Source organism: Hippocampus bargibanti, linkage group LG05 (genome assembly GCF_051943395.1).
Source record: "Hippocampus bargibanti isolate YZ-2025 linkage group LG05, ASM5194339v1, whole genome shotgun sequence".
Lineage (NCBI taxonomy): Eukaryota > Metazoa > Chordata > Actinopteri > Syngnathiformes > Syngnathidae > Hippocampus > Hippocampus bargibanti.
Window position 1 is genome coordinate 16,898,390 of NC_142738.1, and position 21,756 is coordinate 16,920,145.

General features: G+C 42.1%; 2 protein-coding genes across 2 annotated transcripts in view; both read left to right on the plus strand.

Moving 5' to 3' along the window:
- The first annotated feature begins 753 nt into the window (after window positions 1-753).
- On the plus strand, window positions 754-13,272 carry mmp15a (matrix metallopeptidase 15a). The gene is made up of 10 exons (XM_088996999.1): window positions 754-1,350; window positions 3,199-3,347; window positions 4,355-4,474; window positions 4,545-4,858; window positions 5,147-5,308; window positions 8,131-8,507; window positions 8,667-8,805; window positions 10,892-11,042; window positions 11,130-11,245; window positions 12,634-13,272. The coding sequence occupies exons 1-10, from the start codon at window positions 1,234-1,236 to the stop codon at window positions 13,095-13,097; spliced, it is 2,109 nt and encodes a 702-aa protein (XP_088853125.1). The 5' UTR covers window positions 754-1,233; the 3' UTR covers window positions 13,098-13,272.
- A 5,116-nt stretch (window positions 13,273-18,388) lies between these two features.
- Window positions 18,389-21,756, plus strand: part of LOC148898102 (cyclic nucleotide-gated channel beta-1) — a 32,106-nt gene continuing 28,738 nt past the window's right edge. Inside the window, exons 1-7 of the mRNA XM_088997000.1 lie at window positions 18,389-18,543; window positions 19,024-19,105; window positions 20,947-20,977; window positions 21,057-21,102; window positions 21,196-21,286; window positions 21,441-21,460; window positions 21,536-21,641. Of these exons, the coding sequence (XP_088853126.1) occupies window positions 19,025-19,105; window positions 20,947-20,977; window positions 21,057-21,102; window positions 21,196-21,286; window positions 21,441-21,460; window positions 21,536-21,641 (375 nt within the window). The 5' untranslated portion in view covers window positions 18,389-18,543; window position 19,024. The remainder of the gene's footprint in view (window positions 18,544-19,023; window positions 19,106-20,946; window positions 20,978-21,056; window positions 21,103-21,195; window positions 21,287-21,440; window positions 21,461-21,535; window positions 21,642-21,756) is intronic.

A 21,756-nucleotide genomic window follows, 5' to 3' on the forward strand; every position in this document is an offset into this window, starting at 1 on the left:
AATTAGTGACAGCAAGCTACAGTAAACAGTTAGCAAGTTAAGTGCAACCATCCAGTCATTTTTTTCGTGTTGCTTGGCCTTATTTTCAGAATGGTGGATTACATATCTAAATTGAAAGAATTTTCTAAACTGGACTTTCAATTGAAGCAGGAGATAATAATTAAAGGAAGACCAATACCAGACTGTATAGCTCACCAACGTTGACAGTCCTGGACAGCTTCTCAGTTTTTTGGCCAAGAAGGATCTCAATGAAACTATTGCTGAAGCGACAAAGTTGCGTGCTCACTGTTCCAGCTACGACAGCATCAGTGGAGCGCTCATTCTCAGCACAAAATACTGAAAACATACAGTCGGAACAGGACTGATCACGGACGACTTTCTTCACTGGCAGTGATCTCCATTGAAACCGAGAGACTTGGACTTCATTTATAAGTAAAGGTAACACGATAAACATTTTTTTAATTCTTTTTTTCTATGCTGCAGTTTGTATACACAGAGAATGCTGACATGACATTTTAAACAAAACACATTAACTGTTTCCAATCAAATGATTAATAAGCTAGTCTGTGGAGTTCATGTTTGTAAATCTGACTGTGATGACGTCAGTGCCTCACTAGTCATGAACCTCACCGCACGTCACTGAGAGGATTTGCATCCCATAATTTCGCTTCATATTGAGTTACATTTTCTTCAAAGCCAGCAGAGGGCGATGTGGGATATCGTAGCCTTCTGCTCTCTTTTATAGTTATGCCTTGTTTTTTTTTGGAGCGGGTGGGCTTCTTAACCTCGGAATTATTATCTGTTTTATAGCGATGTCGTCTTCGTTTGTGAGTATGCCCCACACGTGAACAACATTGCCAAGTTTAGTTTCACTTCATCTTTTTTTACGGCTGAATTATTTTCGTCAAAATGAAATTCAGAGTTGAAGTTGACCTCCCATTTTTGCCTGCAAGTGTGCTGCAGAGAGCAAAGGGAGATCATTGTCAGTTTTGGACTGTTGGGCAACATCGTGGAGAAGTGCCATGTTAATTTTGGATTGCGCACTTAGAGTTGTACCGTTTTTTACAGTTTCACTGTGAACGTGTTATTTTCTTGGAAGTTATTCAAGTGACACTGATTGTCTCAGTGTGGGGAGACGTGGAAACTAGTCGCTGTTTTTCCCCAATCCCTTCCTCGCTGGCAGAAGAGTTTCTTTGTTGCAGTGCCTCTATCATTCCACAGTGGATCTTCACAATGATCTCAGCTCAAGAACCCCGATTTCAGATCCTGATCACTTCGGTCTACTTACTTTCTCTTTTCCTTGGTGATGCAACGGCGGATGTGTCGGAGCAGGACGACTTCAATGCAGAGGTTGGTTGTGGTCCAATTTCAAGAATTCTATCTTTGTTTTGAATTTGCGTCACTACATTCCAAGCACGCACCCCATTTGACTTTCATACTGTTAAGTATTTTGATTGGGGTTTGCTTGTGGAAATTACTGTTTTTGGGGAGAGAAGCGCAATTCCATCTACCTGAAAATGAATATTTAGGCTAATCTACCAAACTATACCTCACAGTCGGAGTTCAATTTGGAATACAGTATTAACAAACCATTTTAATCCGCAAAGGATGGATTAAGGGAATTCCCCTGCCATACCATGGATCATGGATGACTAGCTACAAAGTAATATGTACATTATTTCTTTCATAAATAAGTAAGTGGAATAAGAAATTTTAAAGAAATACAATTCTTCTCATGTAAAATTGACAATATCAATTTAGAGCAAGGCAAAACAGCAAGTTCATTTCACACACAAAGTAACTCACTATTCTTCACACAATTAACTCATTCGCTGCCAGACGTGCAAAAATGTGTCCACTCCAGTGCCAGGGTTTTTGTCATTGACACTTGAATTCCAGGACCCACAGAATATTGCGTTTTAAGACTACATAAACATTCAATACAGCATTATAAACCTTAAACTCTCTTCTATCATCAGAAAACAGTTAATTCCTAAATTATATGGGTCTGGAGTTATATGAATTTGAAATGAGGGCGGCTGTCCAAAATACAATGCAAAACATACAGATTGGTTTACTTAGCGCTTAAACAACAGATGAAGCTGGAACAAAGCGCTAACATGGAAAAAAGGGAAATGTTGCCACTTGTGGTAAAGAGAAAACATTGCCATAGGCCATGTCCAGTGGTTTATCAGCACACAAGCATGACAAAAAACAAAACTCGAACAAATTCGGGAATGGCGCTCTACATCATATTTTCAATTCCCGAATAAATTCGTGAATGGCAGTGAATGAGTTCAAGATACATTTGAAAGCATTTACAATAAACAAAAGTAAAGAAATGAAAAGAAAAACAAGAACGCAATGGAAAGAAGCAAAAGGTATTCTGTTAAAATTTCGAAAAGAACACAGTCAGATGAAGACGAATGGAGATTACCTTGAAATATTTATGACACCCAACAATAATTGTACTCAAGTCTACTCATGAAGATGAGGTTCACATGTAACATTTCACAGTCACACCAAACAACCGTTTACTTTTGAGCATTTTTTTTGGCCTTACTCTAAGTGAAATGTGTGGGGCATTTTAACAAAATTGCTCTTCTATGCATGTATTGGTGGATAAATAAATAATAGCCACCCCAATCTCTTGACATAAACTTGCACTACCATGCTGGCTATGCACAGTATTTAAGGTCCTTGTTTGTTTGTGTTGCATAAGTGCTGCTGCCATCATGGTGTGCATTAGATTTTCAGTCCTGTGACTCTGCCATGTGAAGGAAATGCCTGCTGTGCTGTTTTTAAGCCTCACAGAGTTTTTTCAAAAGACACTTCTAAAAAGTCGTGGCTTTACGTGGCTTTACGTGCTGCAGCTGGCTGTCAATGAATTCCTGGTCAGCGATGAGCATGATCACAGAGGTGCCCAAGCGCAACTGAGGAATGTGTTCATTTGTTTCCTTCACATCTATACACCTTCTTTTTTCTGGCTGTTACTGCAGAGAAGGCGCAGGAATGCGCTGATATTATTAGAGGCCATCTGGTTTCTGTCAGTTTCCCTTTTCTTCTGCAGATTGTCCATTTATTAAGTAATGGCTGCTTTCCCGGCTGCTTGAACATCTTTGCTGATGCTTTGCTTTTATCACAGTGAGTAGAAAATAATTTCTCTTGCAAAGGTGACCTCTGTTCTTCCCTGTGCAGGCGTGGCTTCGTCAGTTTGGCTACCTCTCCCAAGCCAGCCGGCAAATGTCCACCATGCAGTCAGCCCAGATCCTGTCCCAAGCAATAAGTGACATGCAGCGTTTCTACGGCTTGGAGGTGACCGGCAAGTCAGATGCCACCACTGTCACGTAAGATCACTATTTGTGTATTTCTGAATGGCTTTCATTCCAAAGAGTGGCCAGAAAATGATTCCAGACATATTGTGGTCCCCACTTTAATACTCATCTTGTAATGCAGTGCTTTTACAGTGAAGTGCCATTGTTTTTACATCAACTGCAGTTGATGTTTCATAAAGTTTCATAAAAAATAGGATTTCAATGACCTCAATTCTGATAAATCAGTCATTAGAAAGAATGAATAAGCAAAATAATGGATGAAATATTTCCATCCTTTTTCTATTGTGCTTTTGCGTTTTCTCTGTGTGTGTGTGTGTGTGTGTGTGGGGGGGGGGGATTGCTGAAACCCATCTAAACTAAGTTCCTGCCAAAGGTAGCCGACACCCTGGATTGGTTGCATGTTTAATCACAGGACACATTGAGACTGACAACCATTCACATTTACTTTGTCACTGAACTCAGGCTGGTAGCATGGAAGTCGGGAAAATTACATACAAGCCAAATATAAAGACAACATTCATAATTTTGAGCCGGATAGAATATGGAACAGAGCGAAGTTTATGTCCTATTTTGCTATTTTCTCATTTATTTTAGGTCAAATAAAATATATTTTTATAAATCTTGGTCGGAAAGGAGTGTCAAATAGCGCCAAAAGCCTACCACCGGCAATTGTTTCCGACACCTCCTGATCTTAACTCCACAGGAAGGCACGGATTAAAAACCAAGTATCTGTACAGCCAAATACAAATCAGTCATCGTCACCTCGCCAGTCATCATCCAGTTTTCCAATTCAGTCCTTATCTAAATGCTGAGAACGTCTGACATACAGTTGAGAAAAGGTCTCAAGTTTTAATCTTGAATGTGTGCAATTTGCATGCGCTCCCTGTGCTTTTGTGAACATTTTCCCCACATTTGGAAGAAAAAATATGTTAAGTTCAACGAAGACTCAAAATGGTCCATATGTGTCCAGCTAAAATCAGTTCAAGTCACGTATGCATTTGCCACCTGTGCCTTAATAGGGCCATGCGTCGACCTCGATGCGGTGTGCCAGACAAAAGAGCCGACCTGGATGATGCCACGAGGAGGAGACGCTATGCTGTCACTGGACAACGGTGGCACAAGGACCACATCTCCTACAGGTAAATTGTACTCCCGCAAAGATCTATTTAGTGCATTTTATCTGCCATGAAATATATTTCTGTGTGTCAGTATTTTGGACCAGCACATGCCGCGCTCGTTGGGAGCGCAAAAGACCTATGATGCGATCCGCCGAGCTTTTGACGTGTGGCAAAGGGCCACGGCGCTTACCTTCCAAGAAGTACCGGCTCAACATGGCAACAGCAGCCTGGCTGAGCTCGCAGACATCTTGTTGTTGTTTGCCTCTGGTTTCCATGGCGACATGTCCTTGTTTGATGGCGAGGGGGGCTCACTGGCACATGCCTACTACCCCGGGCCTGCAATGGGCGGGGATACACACTTTGATGCAGATGAGCCTTGGACCTTGGACAGTCCAACCCACCAAGGTTAGAGGATGACTTTTATTTTGTTTTCAAACCAGGAGAGAAAGCTAATGGCATTCGTGATGTTTAGCACGCCCACCTTCCAATTCCCCCTCAGAGCGTTTTGGTTTTTCAGATGACATTTATATTTCTTTCTTATTTATTTGAGTGTTTGTGAAAAAACGCACCCCATTATTCATTTACTGTGCGTGTAATTCAACTCCTTACTCCTATTTCCATTGTGAACTGTGGCATCTTGTGAGTTCACTAAATCTCGACACATAATGTTGATCCTACTTTGTGATCCTACAGGTGTTGACCTCTTCCTTGTTGCGGTGCATGAGCTCGGTCATGCTTTAGGCCTGGAGCACTCTGACAACCCCAACGCCATTATGGCTCCTTTCTACCAGTGGATTCACACGCACAACTTCACACTACATGAGGACGACATCCAGGGAATACAGCATATATATGGTGAGAGGCTTTAATTTGGTCAAAACAACATGAAGAAATGACTACTTACACTATGTTTTTTTTGAGTGAAAGAAGGTACGCGTTTTCACCGAAATAAAAAGATCAAGTCAATAATAATAATAATATATCGGCGCAGAGTGTCGATGCATATGTGGAACTGTCGCGGCTTAGAATTCAAGTGGATTTACGTGGGACAGGAGATGTGAGACGATCTCTTTTTGTCAATGGATGCTACAGCTTTGTGTTTTCTTTCAAAATTTACCTTGTAGCAGACGTGCACATTTCACCATGACGTCGCTGATCCACTGATGAAAAGGACACTTTGATCCTCCTTTCACTAGAACTGCTTCATGCAACAAGAGGGTGCAGACAGTGTTTAAGATTGAATGAGTGTTTGTGTCTTTGTGTTGTCATATTATTTGTTATTTCAATTTTTGTGCTTTTGACTTCAAGATGGCGCCGTGAGAGTAGCTGCCTTTCCAGCAGAAGTTTTTCTACTTCCTTCTTTCCTTTACACTTCCTTTCATAACATTGCTGCTGTGAAATATAAATTTCTCCACTCTGAGACTAATATAGGCGAATCCAATATAATAATAATAATAATAATAATAATAATATAATAATAATAATAATAATAATAATAATAATAATAATAGCCTTTTCCTGAGCATCTTCATCTTTACTAAGTTCATAGAAATGCTTGTTCTGTAGTCACAAGGGGACATAAGCCAGTGTCTTCTTGTGCCGGTCCCAAGCCCGGATAAATACAGAAACTCGTGTCAGGAAGGGCATCCAACATAAAAAGCTTGGCCAAAACAAACCTCTGAAGATGGAGGACACTGTGGTGATCCCTTAAAGAGAAAGCCGAAAGGAAAATAATAATAACCAGAACCATAATAATAATAATAATAATCTTCTTCTTTTCCTTTCGGCGTTTCCCCTCAGGGGTCGCCACAGCGAATCAATGTCCTCCATCTAACCCGGTTTTGTGCATCCTCTTCTCTCACACCAGCTACCTTCATGTCCTCTTTGACCACATCCGTAAACCTCCTCTTCGGTCTTCCTCTCGGTCTCCTGCCTGGCAGTTCAAGGCTCAGCATCCTTCTCCCTATATAGTCACTCTCTCTCTCCTCTGGACATGTCCAAACCATCTCAGTCTGGCCTCTCTGACTTTCTCTCCTAAGCCTCTAATATGAATTGTCCCTCTAATGTACTCATTCCTGATCCTATCCAACCTGGTCACTCCCAAAGAAAACCTCAACATCTTCAGCTCTGCTACCTCCAGCTCTGCTTCCTGTCTTTTCTTCAGTGGCACTGTCTCCAGTCCAAAAATCATATCTGGTCTCACCACGGTTTTATACACTTTTCCTTTCATCCTCGCTGAAACCCTCCTATCACACATCACACCTGACATTTTTCTCCAGCCGCTCCAGCCTGCCTGGACACGCTTCTTCACCTCTTTTCCACACTCTCCATTGCTCTGGACAGTTGACCCCAAGTACTTAAAATCCTCCACGTTCTTTATCTCTTCTCCCTGTAGCATCACTCTTGCACTTGGATCCCTCTCATTCACACACATATATTCCGTCTTGCTGCGACTGATCTTCATTCCTCTCCTTTCCAGGGCATATCTCCACAGCTCTAGTTTCTCCGCCACCTGTTCCCTGTTCCCTGCTACAGATCACAATGTCATCTGCAAACATCATGGTCCAAGGAGATTCTTGTCTAACATCGTCTGTCAGCCTGTCCATCACCACAGCAAACAAGAAGGGGCTCAGAGCTGACCCCTGGTGGAGTCCCACCTCCACCTTGAATTCCTCAGTCATACCGACAGCGCACCTCACAACTGTCTTACAGTCATGATACATGTCTTGTACTGCTCTAACATACTTTTCCTTCACTCCAGACTTCCTCATGCAATGCCACAGCTCTTCTCTGGGCACCCTGTCATACGCTTTCTCCAGATCTACAAAGACACAATGCAATTCCTTCTGACCTTCTCTGTACTTCTCTATCAGCATTCTTAAAGCAAACACTGCATCTGTCGTACTACTCTTTTTTTTTTTTTGGTATGAAGCCATACTGCTGCTCACAAATGTTCACTTCTGCTCTTAGTCTTGCTTCAACTACTCTTTCCCAGAGTTTCATTGTGTGGCTCATCAACTTTATTCCTCTGTAGTTAGTACAACTCTGCACATCTCCTTTGTTCTTAAAAATCGGCACGAGTACACTTCGTCTCCATTCTTCAGGCACACCTCCCTCCTCTCCTTATTCGACCAATAGTAGTCCATTTTCCACTGGCACACTGAAGGTCAACAGTACCAATGGCGGGCGTTGTTAACCCGGGCCTCGACCGATCCGGTATGGGATTCACAGGTTTGATTCGCATATTTGTTTTGGCAATTTTTTTTACGTCGGATGCCCTTCCTGACACAACCCTCTGTATTTATCCGGGCTATGGACCGGCACAATAAGACACTGGCTTGTGCCCCCTTGTGGCTACATTCATAATAATAATAATAATAATAATAATAATAATAATAATAATAATAATAATAATAATAATAATAATACATTGTATCTGAAAGAGAATGCTAAACTGTATTGATTTGATGTGACAAGCAGAGGCAACACGTGCTTGGATACTAACGAACAAAGTATGGAAGCACATCAATTGTTCGTACTCATTGTGTAACAGTGTTTTCTTCTCCTAGCAACAAGTGTGGAAGATTTTTCCTCCAAGTAGTCACAGTCAATTAAGTTCGGAAAAAGTGTTTGTTCAGTCTTTTGGTGTGTCAGGACTTTTTTTTTTACTCTTCTAGGTCCCCCTCGCATTACTGAGGCTCCTTCCACTTCTGCTGGTGATCCGGAACATTCATTACCCACCTCCCCTTCTCCTCCGGAATACCAACCCACTCATCCTCTCCCAACTGATGCCAAACCGAAGATCCCAAGCACAACTGAAGGAAGCCCACATATCACACACAAACCCGAACCAACCTTTGCTCCAACTACGCATGCCGTATTCCCCACCACCTCCCATCCTGATCCTGAAATCACGCCACCCTTCAGAAAAGACGTGCCCCATCCTCCACCGACTCGCCGGCCTCCCGAGCAGCCGGATAACAAGGCCCCTGATATCTGTGATGGAGACTTTGACACTGTGACCCTTCTAAGGGGGGAGATGTTTGTGTTCAAGGTAAGACAAATAGAATGTTTGGATTGGTATAATCTGAATATAATGATCAAAATACATATCACCTTTTACCTCATTGGTGAGACTCACAGAAACACAACCCAAGTGCATGTGAAAATCTGGTAAGCAGTGACATCAAATCTTGTTTGGTCATGTGTGCAGGGTCGCTGGTTTTGGCGTGTGCGAAGGAACCGGGTCTTGGACAACTATCCCATGCCCATCTCTGTCTTTTGGGCTGGTCTCCCCAACAACATTGATGCAGCTTATGAACGCCACGATGGCAAATTTGTCTTCTTTAAAGGTACTCTCTCCATCATATCATCTTCTTAGTTGACACAGTGTACACTTAACTCTTTTCAGAGCATATTTTGTCCTTGAGCAGTTTGCTAAAGCACTCGACTGTTACTTTGCTTCTGCAAACTCTTGTCCGGCAGAGCCAAGCCAGCCAGGAGCTGTTTAACCCCTTCACAAATTTATTCGGGAATTGAAAATATGATCTAGGTTGCATTCCCGCATTTGTTCGGGTTTTGTTTTGTTATGCTTGTGTGCCGATATAGCGCTGGCCACGGTCTCTGGCAATGGCATCTGGCAATGTTTTTTTTTTCTTTTCCATAAAGGGGCAGCATTTCCATTTTTTTCATGTTAGCTTTGTATTACATTGCATTTTGGACAGTCACCCTCATTTCAATCTCGTATAACTCCACACCCATATAATTTAGGAATTAACTCTTAACTATATTTTTTTTCTGACGAAAGAAGAGAGTTTAAGGTTTATAATGCTGTATTGAATGTTTATGTAGTCCTAAAACCCTGGAATTTGAGTGACAATGACAAAAACCCTGGCACTGGAGTGGACACATTTTTGCAAGTCTGGCAGTGAATAAGTTAATTAAATGCTTCTCAATAAAGACAACATTGGCAGTGAGATTCAAATCTGTGCTTGGATTGAAAGGAATTTTTCCCCTCAAAAAGCCTGAATTCAAAAGAGATGTCAGTAATTCAATCTTGCCTGTTACTGATGCAATACTGTACTTAAATTCAATTCATACTTACCAACTTAAGCAACAGTAAGTCCCGAGCTGTCACTGTGGGGATGTCGTTTTTCCACCACACGGCTTCAACATTGTCATTTTGGCATATCTGACACTGGGTCACTTGTATCTATGACCCCACACATACTATACGCGTATGTTAGCGTGTTCCAAGTTTAATAGATGTTACTGATATCAACTTGAGCGCTTGGCAGCTGTTGCTGGCATGGTCCAAACCCCCAAACGGCCTCCTGAGATAGAACAGATTTCCTCAGTCCTTGCTCCATTGTAGCACAGTGTTCATCTTTATAATCAGGCCAAAAGACCAAAGAGTTTTCAGATTTTCAATATGTTTCCCAGTTTGGAAGCACAATGAGATAATTTTGCTATTTCTCCTTCGTGAAATTTGTTGCAGCATCTCCCCAAAATACAGATGAGAGCTGTCGATCAAATTGACTGCGATTTAGACAGTGATACCTCAATTTAGGAACTTAATTGGTACCCAGACAAACGGCAAACGGCCATTGGTGTCTTCAAAACATGAATTTTCTATAGGAAACCATTAAAAATGAGAATAATCCGTTTCCAGGTCCCCATAAAACACAATTTTCTACTAAATTTTCTTCAAACTACACAAAATATACCTTATTTTATGTGTAATAAATGTGCTATTGTATTGTAATGAAAGAAATAAACTGTACTTTGTAATAAAGTCGTTTTATTTACCTTTGTGATGGTCGTTGATGTAGTTGCCTCTCGATGATATCCGAGTGAAGTTGCCGTGCTTTCTCTGCGATAATACCCTCACACACTGTACCTTGCGAGCTGCTTTTCATTAATCCAAATCAACAGAAGTTTTTCAACCTCTTCTATTGCCTGAGACCGTTGCTCAGACACACAGAAACACCCTAAGCCACACGTAGCAATGGTCAACTTAGCGTACTGGGACGCTAAGTCACACAAACCCACACCTCGTTCGTGTTTCTCGATGATCTTCTTCAGCTTGACCGTAATTTTCTTTTGTGTCCTCTTCGGCTGAACACTAGCCTGTGGTTGGGTCTTTTTCAATCCCATAATAGCAAATCTATCCTTGATAACAAACCACGTATGCACTCAGAGAAAGTGGGTGTGGAAAAGTAGTCCAGCAGCCACGGTGGCGCTATTTGGCCGTGTGGTTTGGTGTTCTTCCGCTGAAAACTAGTCCGCCAGCCGTCGTGGCGCTCCTTGTGTTTCCCGAAAACTAGTTTGTATGCCAAGATCCTATTCTCGCGAATTTAACGTTTGTAAGGGGAAAAGTTCGATCGCTAAATCGTTCGGGAGCTGAGGTATCACTGTACTTTTTTTGCTCTTCTGCAGATGATCAATACTGGGTGTTCAGAGAAGCGGATGTCTTGCCAGGATACCCGCAGCCCATTCGCGAATATGGTCAAGGGGTTCCGGCTCACGGCATTGACACGGCAGTTTGGTGGGAGCCAAACGGATACACCTACCTTTTCTCAGATGACCGGTATCTGACACACAATCGCTTTTAAGACTTTTGCACCAAATGTACTCGTTAACCAGTATTCATCTGCATAAATATCTGTCCGCGCAGATACTGGCGATTCAATGAGGAGACCCGTAAAGCGGACAGAGATTTCCCGAAACCACTCAGTAGATGGGGAAAGATTCCTCTCTCACCCAAAGGAGCCTTCCTCAGTGATGACGGCGGTAAATGAATAACCGAAGGGGTTTAAAACAAGAACAACAGTTTCAATCCTTTTCAGATACAGCCAGGTCCAAAAGTTATTGTACAAGAGGGAGGGAATCCAAAATGCAACTGCCTATTGGGGAATGTCGATGCAGATTGATGAGGCTGTTGCATTTGGAGCAAGGAGAAGGGCAAAATGGGGAAAGAATGAGATCTGTTTTGAGGGCTTGCCAGTGTTTCACTTTGGAAATGACATTTGCGGAGGCTCTGCTGTGAATGCACCAAGCGGATCTGGATCCCGTTTGACGGATTCATGTGGTTAAAAGCACATTTAATTAAACCAATACATAACATGTAGTTATTTTAATAGTGGTATTGAATATTACTGCTTGAACTCAAGCTATTAGCCGTAATTATTTTAGAAGAGTGAGATAGTCATGGAAAAGGATTTATGTTCGATATGTTCTACGTTTGCCTTCTCGTCGATGAAGGTTAATCCAAAATAGATTGATTGATGACATTAAATTATTTTCAGCACGATATATTTTAAAATTAATTGACGGGTTGATTGACAAAAATAACATTTTAGTTTAATCAGAATCAGAAAGCCTTTAATAGTACCACAATGGGAAAATTTGCAATGTACAGCAGCAAATTTGAAAGGATTGGGTGGGGGGGGGGGGGTGAAAAGATAAAAAAGTAGTGTCAGAAGACTGAAATGTATAACTGCGCAAAAATGTTTCATAAAAAGAACTGTACATAGTGGAAGTATAAAAAAGCATATTTGATTAATGTATGTAAGTGTATTGAGTCAACATAAGGTGATGTGCTATTGCCAATGCAAGATTGATTGAAGACTGTGTATGTCCATCCCGTAGGTCAGAATCTGCGTGTGTGTGTGTGTGTGTGTGTGTGTGTGTGTGTGTAAAACCATATTCATGTTTAATCCCCTCCTCACATTTTTACACTTCCATCGTCGAACCAATTGATGGCTCACTATGGAAATCTGAGAAATAACCTTTATGTTCGTTCCTGTTCAAGTTACTGTAAAATGGGATTTTGAATTTTTCATGCCAGTTGGCACACTTGCCGTGCTTTGGCGGGTCATATAAAATGAGCCTTGAGTTTGAGAGTCATTGTCTGAGGACAAGTCCAGGGTATAACTAGCCTCTTAGCCAAAGTTAGCTGGGATAGGGTCCAGCACACCATTGACTCGGAATAAGAAAGCCTTTAATAGTCTCACAATGGAGACATTTGCAATCTACAGCAGCAAAATGCATGCAAGTTGCAATTTTCGATCCGGAATCCGATTCGAGTCCTTTTGTCATTCACATCAACTTTGTGACGGAAATACATGGACCTGATAAATAGCCACATGAACCTACAATGCCCTTTGTGTCTCTTGTAGCCTACACCTATTTCTACAAAGGCACCAATTACTGGCGGTTCGACAACCGCAAGACGGTAGCAGACAAAGGCTATCCACGCTCAATCCTCAAGGATTTCATGGGCTGCGTGGGCATCCCGGAGCCTCCGCCAGACACGGACATCCAGCCCAAAGCTGAAGATAAACCCATGAAGCCTCCAGACAGAGATGAGGAACGCAAAGATGTGGACCGTGTGGATTTTGATGAAACCGCATCTGAAAAAGATGACGACGGCGCAGTGGATGAGAATGACAAAGATGTGAACGTGGTGGTGACGGTGGCAGACAGCGGATCCAAAGTCATGACCTTGATCATGGTGGTGGTGCCCCTGGTGCTCATCCTCTGTATCCTGGTCCTTATCTTTGCCATTCTCAGGACTCTGCAGAACAAAGAGACCCCCAGGGCCCTGGTGCACTGCAAGCGTTCACTGCAGGACTGGGTGTGAGACACGGTTTTTTTCTGCACTTTTTTGATAGCAAGATTGTTTTATGCGGGGCTATATCACCCCGCATAAAACGAAATAACCTGTGAGGTGGTTACAATAGTGCCTGTGGAGCTAGTTCACAATTTTGCTGGTGCCTTTGTCCTGTTCGTCTGTGTAAGCTCTCAGTCGTACAGGAGTGGTCCATCGATGAGAAGGTTTCTTCAGCCGTCATCTGTACAAAAGTGAAGGTTTCGGACGTTTCGCCTCCTATCCAAGAGGCTTCGTCAGCGAACTAAAGTCTGACTGGTCGTATCGGCCCCATTTATATATCCCTAATGTCCAGACCTGGTGGCGCCGGACACAGCTATGATAGGTCCCTACTCTCAGGTTGGGGGGGGCGCGGGACCCCCCCCCCCCCCCTGTGGCCCCACTGATTGTTCCTACATTCCTGACTAACGATTGGCCTATTACACCCACTCCCCCCGGTATCACCTCATCAGCATAACGACCCTCATCAGCATTGCGAAAGTTGCCTAACCTGTTTTGCCTGAGCAGGCTATTGTATGAACGATCCAAATTGAACCTCACACCACCAGACCGGTTTAATGAAGGATTTTGTTGTCAGAAAGAAAGAATAGCGAACGAAACCAATAATTCTCAAGATTCTAAAAGGAGAGGAGTAGCAGTACCGTACATTGCAGGAGTTTCTGAAAAATTACAAAGAGTCCTTTGGCAACATAAAATTCCTACTTATTTCAAACCGATAAACACGTTAAGGCAAAAATTAGTGCATCCAAAAGATAGGCTACCAAATGAAAAACAAAGTAATGTAGTTTATTCCATACATTGTAAGAATGAAAATTGTAAAGAGCAGTACATTGGGGAGACTCAACAAATTCTCAAAAAAAGACTTTATCAACATCGCAGGGATAATACTAGTGGGCCTCAATCGGCAGTACATTTGCACCTAAAAGCTAGCAACCACTCATTTGACGACAATGAGGTTAAAATCTTAGCGAAAGAACATAGATGGTTTGAAAGGGGGGTGAAAGAGGCGATTCTTATAAAACAACAAAATCCTTCATTAAACCGGTCTGGTGGTGTGAGGTTCAATTTGGATCGTTCATACAATAGCCTGCTCAGGCAAAACAGGTTAGGCAACTTTCGCAATGCTGATGAGGGTCGTTATGCTGATGAGGTGATACCGGGGGGAGTGGGTGTAATAGGCCAATCGTTAGTCAGGAATGTAGGAACAATCAGTGGGGCCACAGGGGGGGGGGGGGTCCCGCGCCCCCCCCAACCTGAGAGTAGGGACCTATCATAGCTGTGTCCGGCGCCACCAGGTCTGGACATTAGGGATATATAAATGGGGCCGATACGACCAGTCAGACTTTAGTTCGCTGACGAAGCCTCTTGGATAGGAGGCGAAACGTCCGAAACCTTCACTTTTGTACAGATGACGGCTGAAGAAACCTTCTCATCTTTGTCCTGTTCATTAGAACCCTTTTCTCAGCTGCCAAGGGCACATGGCGCAATAGCAATTGAATGTTTTCAATCATTTCGAGCGGTTGGTGTTGTCAGATGCTTTTCTCAATGAGTCAGCAATAATCACAGATCTTCTGAAGGTCAGACATTTGCACTTGTTGTTTCTCCACTTTGTTGTTGTTTTGCTGTTGGTACTTCCTTGCAGATGTCTTGGTGTATATGCACATGCATGCATAGCATTTCCAGGCGTACGCACACAGGCCGGGGGTCGTCCTCCAAACAGCGCAGGAATGTCAAACAACACATGCCCAAACATTACATGATCTCAAATCCCCCTGAAGAGAAAAGACATTTCGAGACCACTTACACAGGCACATAATACACTACAAGTTTTTTTTGCACACAGACTCTCAGGCTCAGTATTTCGACTCCTCCACTAAATGAACAATCTCAGGGGCATAGTGTGGCTGCATTGAGAATCACTTTGTGGTAGTATTTAATAAATCACTCCTTTGCATCACGACGCAAAAGTGAATTCTGTGCTCATTACAATTCAGTGTTCAATACGTGTCCAATAAACAACACACTCGGATTTGGTTTCCATTCGGCGCACATGCTGCAGATTTAGTAGTCTCAGGATGAAGAAGGGACAAAGAAATCAAAATATAGAGGAGGAAATGAGAGAGAATGAGACGAGGGTAAAGTGAAGGGTCTGCCAGATTTTTTCCTTGGAATAGGAGGCATGAGGGAAGTAAAGAAAGAAAGAGGGAGGAGCAATGCTGGCGTTGTGCCTCTTGACCTACATGATTCAAATCCCACTCTTCTTTTTTCCAGTTTCTTGCCATTAGCAGGAGATGACTTCCTCTCTCAACTCCTCCCTTCCTCTTGGATCTAGTTCTGTCCATTTTTTCTCCAAAGTCCCAGTCCCACATTGCTTTTTTTGTCCCACATGTATTCATTTTCACATTTTATTCTGACCTGTGAAAAGCCCAAAATCACACACTCCACCCATTCACGTTTGCTTTCCATGGATTCTTCTATATATAAATTTTGTCATGTTGTACCTAAGACCAGTCGTATATTCCAAAAGTGTTCATGCATGCAGAGCATGTTTTGTATTGGGGCCTGCACGCTCCCGTGTGGACTTTGTTTGAAAATTGACAATAAAATTCACCAGTGCAAAAGAAGGACGCCGTCAGTCTCTCCTGCCCCCTTTTCATTGCATATGTTTCTTATTAACTGGAAGGGGTTCTTGCTCGGGCTTCTTGAGCCTTGTTGATATATTTTTCCATCACGAGAGGGAGCCTTTTTTCAAGTGACCAAGCGCAACAAACTACCAAATGACTACAAAATCGGTCGTTGGTTTGTTGTGTGTGTGCGTGTGTGTGTGCGCGCGCGCGTTACTTCCGGGTTGAGTGAACGCTGCCGCTTCTCGCTCGCAGAAAAACTTAACCTGTGACTGTAAAGTGTCCTGGAGAGATTTGTAAGGCGCTTACAAATGAAATGCATTTTTTTAATTTCATTTGTTTATTAATTTTTCTATCTAGTCTGTTAAAGTGACCTGAAAACGATTTAAGGCGAGTTTCTTTTATTTCTTTTGCTGCGTGTGTTATGCACAATTGTACGGTGCTTGATGTCCGTCCCACTTTAAAATGGGATAGATACTGTATTATTAATCCCTTCAAGTGTTGGGCAATATTTATCCTATTTATTGATGTATGTATGTAAGTCTGTTTGTCTGTCTGTCTGCCTGCCTGCTTGCCTGCCTGTCTGTCTGTGTGTGTGTGTGCGAGTGCGCCCGTGTGGGTGTGTGCGTGTGTATATTTAATTATTAATTTATCAATTCATTTATTTATCAATTGATATGTATTAATATATATATAGGTATATTGACTAAACTAGTATAGTATGAAGTTCACTTGCAAAGCTAAATAATGAAGAACTGAATAAGATGGAAAGAGATAATTTTTGGGTGTACCCTCTACTCTATATGCTGTTTGTATTGAGGCAGGGAGTGGCCCTTCCTGTATGTCTTAGTGTCACAGTTAATCAGGATGAGCTCCTATCACAGATCAGCCATTGCAGCTTTGACGGCCTTTCTGCTTTCTGTTTTTTCTTCTCGGCACTGTTGTCACTAACACACCTGTGTGTTATACTTCCTTCTAGTGCTTCTGTGATAGCATGCCCATGCATGCCGTCTGTCCTCCGTTTTATCCAGATGTTGAGTTAAGATTGAGGCCACTGATAGTGCCGTCTTCCTGTTCTCGCAGCTTATCCCCTGTTGAGCGCATAATGGGATCTGCAACCTGCAACCTCCCCAACCTTATACTGCCCTTTCTCCTGTAAAGCACTGAATGCTTTAGAAGGTGACCTGCTGGACTTTATTAAGGCCCTTCTCCCTGACACACAAACTTGTTTTGCAAACCATGATGAATACGTCTGTGTAAGCTCTCAGTCGTACAGGAGTGGTCCATCGATGAGAAGGTTTCTTCAGCCGTCATCTGTACAAAAGTGAAGGTTTCGGACGTTTCGCCTCCTATCCAAGAGGCTTCGTCAGCGAACTAAAGTCTGACTGGTCGTATCGGCCCCATCGATAAACCATGATGAAATATGTCCATCTAAAAAAAGGCACAGTAAAAGGTTTCATGATTGAAAAGCTAACAAAAACCTCAAATTCATCTTTTAAAGAAATTGGAATATTACTTAAATGATAACAAACCATTTCTATCTAGAGATGAGAGAGATTTGCATTCATCAAAGTTTTTTTCAACGTGTTAAAATATGATTTTCACTTTTGCTGAACTTTTTTATTCTTTATCATAAAAAGTGTGCGGACATGTAGCCAGCAGAACTACAGGTCACTGACTTGGACTCAAAAGGCCTGTCTCACCATCGGTTCTACAAAATAATTTATCCTCAAGATGTTTGATGTGTTCTTAATGTGCAAACCAGTTCTCCACTGTTGGCCACCCAACCAACTTTTAGTTCAAAATATGTTACATTCAAGAGTAAATTTCAGCCGGAATATTGCGTGCGTAAGAATATGTTAAACAAAGTCCATTCACTTTGTGATGTCTTCAATGTTTTTTTTTTTATTTCATTTGTTTTTATTCATGGTTCTACAACTGAGTATAATACTGTTAGCTTAGGTTACTTATAGACTATGATCAAATTCAGCACCATGGGAGCTGTCAAATAATGAAGGTGCCTCCCCAGGTTTGAGTTGACTTGTGTGGTGATGTAATAATCAACACTAAAATCCTAAAGAATTGAACTGGAAACATCTCTAGCTTGAATAATGGCATTGGTGTTTTTAATAGCATGAGACGCTTTAATGCTACAGTTGATCTGATCTGCATCCTGCATTTCCTACAAAACCTGAACCTTTAAGCATGCATATTTAAAAATAAAGCATGATGTGTTTTTTTGGATTGGATTTGCCTTTATTAGTCTCACAGTGGAGAAATGTACATTTCACAGCAGCAAAGCGATGAAAGGAATGAAAGTAGAAAAACAAAATACATGAGCTGCTGGAAAGGCAGCCACTCTCGCGGCGCCGTCTTGAAGTCAAAAGAACAAAAAAAAACTAAATAAGAAATAATATGACAGCACAAAGACAATATGACAAAACAAAGACACAGAGAGTCATTCATTCTCCAGGACTTTTTTCAAAGGTGGTTTACATTTAATTATTATTGTAAACTTTCATGAAAGTAGATTGTCAGTTAGCATGATGGGGGAATGGAAAGTGCTGCAGCTTCCTTGATGACGGTAGAAACAGTTTACATTGCCTTGATCCGATGAGGTCCTCGTCATGCTTTACTCAATCTAGTTTGGAGTCTAGGATTGGGCCTTAACCTACAGGTGGTGCTCCTTAATCCAGTTAGAGGCGGGGGGCGCTGTGGAAAATCCCTGCAGGGCTGTGTTGCACAGCGGATCTCGTCGTTACCAGCGGCATGCTGGGCTACCTGTAGACCCTCAGGTAGGAAACTACAGTGTTTACTTTTTTCTCTTGTGTTGATGTTGAAAATGATATTTCATGCACAAACTACCAGACTTGTTCAGTTTAGTCGTCCGATGCCTGTGGATTATTACAATCAGGGTAATAAAATGTAACAGTGGACACAATAATCTTGCACAAGTGCAAATCTCCAACCTTGAAGCAGATTCTTTCTTAGCCTTTACACTTATGGATTTGCATAGAAGACAAGATGACATTTTTACGACTTTACCGCCTAAATGTAAAGCATTGATAGGATGCAAATCCTTATTCTTACATGAAATATTAAAGCAAGCGGTAAAAATTGGATTAAAAAACGTGCTCCATCACATCTCCTTAACTGCACCGAAGGGCTCTTTATCACTCAGTTGAATTATCATCATTATCATTAACATTATTGAATCTTGACAGAGGATTTTGTTGTGCGGTTTTGTGTGTGTGTGTTTGCGCCCATTTCAATAGAATGTTCAACTGGGTGGTGAAAGTGGTACCCCATCCACCTGGATCTCCTCAAAAGGATGTAGTTATCAAAAATCCTGCTGCGGTAAACACGCACGCACGCACACACACACACACACACACACACACACACACACACACACACACACACACACACACACACACACACACACACACACACACGCGCGCGCGCGCGCACACACACGCGCGCGCGCACACACACACGCACACACACACACACACACACACACACACACACACACACACACACACACACACACACACACACACACACACACACACGCACACGCACACGCACACATACATACACTTGACCGTGGATGGCTGCAATGTATCCCGTCCTCTAATTGGGTTGGTCAGACCAAGCCAAGTTTGACAAACCAAATGTGGCCATTTTCATCCAAACACATTAAGACGCTTAATAACCAGCTAATATGCTGAGTATAATGTATTGTATTCAATCTTTTTCATGTTTTTGTCAAGCTACTTGATAAAGTAGCTCCAGATGATGTATGTGGTTCAGTTACTTGATACAGTATTGTATTGTCCCTCGCACCTGATGGTTCGTTTAGTGCAAGTTTCAGAATTTTGTTAGTTACTCAACAGTACGACTCCATTATTTATTTAATCTATGTATTTATGTAGGTATGTATTTATTTATTAATTTTGTTTGTTTATTTATTTATTCATATGAAGTAGTTATTTTGGTGTGTCTTGACCTCCTTTGCAGCGCCTGCCATCTTCTTCTTCTTTTCCTTTCCCTTCAGGGAAAAGCTGAAAGGAAAAGTCGTCCCTCTAATGTACTCATTCTTGATCCTATCCAACCTGGTCACTCCCAAAGAAAACCTCAACATCTTCAGCTCTGCTACATCCAGCTCTGCTTCCTGTCTTTTCTTCAGTGGCACTGTCTCCAGTCCAAACATCATGGCTGGTCTCACCACTGTTTTATACACTTTTCCTTTCATCCTAGCTGAAACCTTTCTATCACACATCACACCTGACAGTTTTCTCCAGCCGCTCCAGCCTTCCTGGACACGCTTCTTCACCTCTTTTCCACACTCTCCATTGCTCTGGACAGTTGACCCCAAGTACTTAAAATCCTCCACCTTCTTTATCTCTTCTGCGTCTCTTGCACTTGGATCCCTCTCATTCACACACATATATTCCGTCTTGCTGCGACTGATCTTCATTCCTCTCCTTTCCAGGGCATATCTCCACATCTCTAGTTTCTCCGCCACCTGTTCCCCGTTCTCGCTACAGATCACAATGTCATCTGCAAACATCATGGTCCAAGGAGATTCTTGTCGAACATAGTCTGTCAGCCTGTCCATCACCATAGCAAACAAGAAGGGGCTCAGAGCTGACCCCTGGTGGAGTCCCACGTCCACCTTGAATTCCTCAGTCACACCGACAGCTTTGCAGCGCCTGCCATACACCCCTGAAATCAACCACCTTAGCATTTAAATGAACCCAGATTAAAAAGCACTGATTTAGCATGCTCTGACCCCTTTAAAGCAGGTTTTTACATGATTGAATAAAACCTCAATTTGCTGGGTAGAATAAATTGTAATGCCTAATAGGCCGTATAGATCGAGGAACAACTGAAAAAGTCACGAGTCCTCTTTTCATTCATTGGATGAAGCCAACTGTAACCTAATACAGTAATCAAAAGGATTTTTTGACACCTGCCAGTAGCGACACTGACAACGAAATAGCATACTCATACAGTAGGTTCACTTGCACCTCTCTCAACCAAGCATATTGGCCTTTTAAACGCAGTCACACATTCACATTCATACTGTAGATTTAGTGCGCACTGCAGCTGAATTCAGATTTTTCTCTTTGTTTTTTTTCCATTTTGTCTGTTGCGGGGACTTCTCTTCCAAATACTTCTGTGCATGTCAGATTAAAGAGGAATGCTCTAAAAGCAGAGCTGGTGAGGATTCTAACATGATATATAATGTTGAATTTCTTGTGTGTCTGATGATTATACTAATACCAATTATGCAACACAGCCAAGAGTCCTCCACTGAAGGGTACAGGAGAGGCCTCAGAGGACAGGTAAACTTTCAATCTTTCAATAATTATGAACATGTGTATGTTTGGGTGCATATATACACATTGAATATATTATGCTTCATACCTTCTCCACAGTCAGTCCCAGGGGGGAGTTTTAGGTTGGCTGTCTAATGGCTTTGCAAACACCCTGCCCCAGCCTGCTGGTTCGCCTCACCTCGACAGCAAGGTGCAGGGTTCAAACGCTCTTGTAGTCTATGAATGAATACAATTCACATGACATGATGATTTTTTCATCACCTTTTATTCAAGTGTAATGTTTTTGTGTAAACCATCAGCCTTTTTGCCTGTTAATCATTCTGTTTTCATTTTCTCTCCATCAGTCTGTTGCGGATGGAGAAAGGTAACGTTTCAACCAGGAAAATGTACATTCTTTGAATGTTTTTAGAAAGTCAATTTCTTGATGATTGTGTCTCAGGTCAGGAGTGATGGGATGGGTCACTCAGAGTCTTACAAAGGTGCTGCCACAACCTGACGACAAGTACAGAGAGGTCAACGATGGCAACCAAGAGGAGTTTACAGAGGTGAGATGCAAATCTGAACTTCGGCTATTTCACACTCAGCTCAAACAACGTAATCATGTCTCACAGGCTTCCAAAACTAACAGCAGATATTAAACTGTGCTCGGTCTTTGTAAAT

Bases quoted from the DNA above. Each gene is read 5' to 3' on its own strand.
- mmp15a (XM_088996999.1), top strand. From the start codon at position 1,234: ATGATCTCAGCTCAAGAACCCCGATTTCAGATCCTGATCACTTCGGTC. The intron at 1,351-3,198 runs GTTGGTTGTGGT...TTCCCTGTGCAG, and splicing joins AGGACGACTTCAATGCAGAG to GCGTGGCTTCGTCAGTTTGG. The intron at 3,348-4,354 runs GTAAGATCACTA...GTGCCTTAATAG, and splicing joins TCAGATGCCACCACTGTCAC to GGCCATGCGTCGACCTCGAT.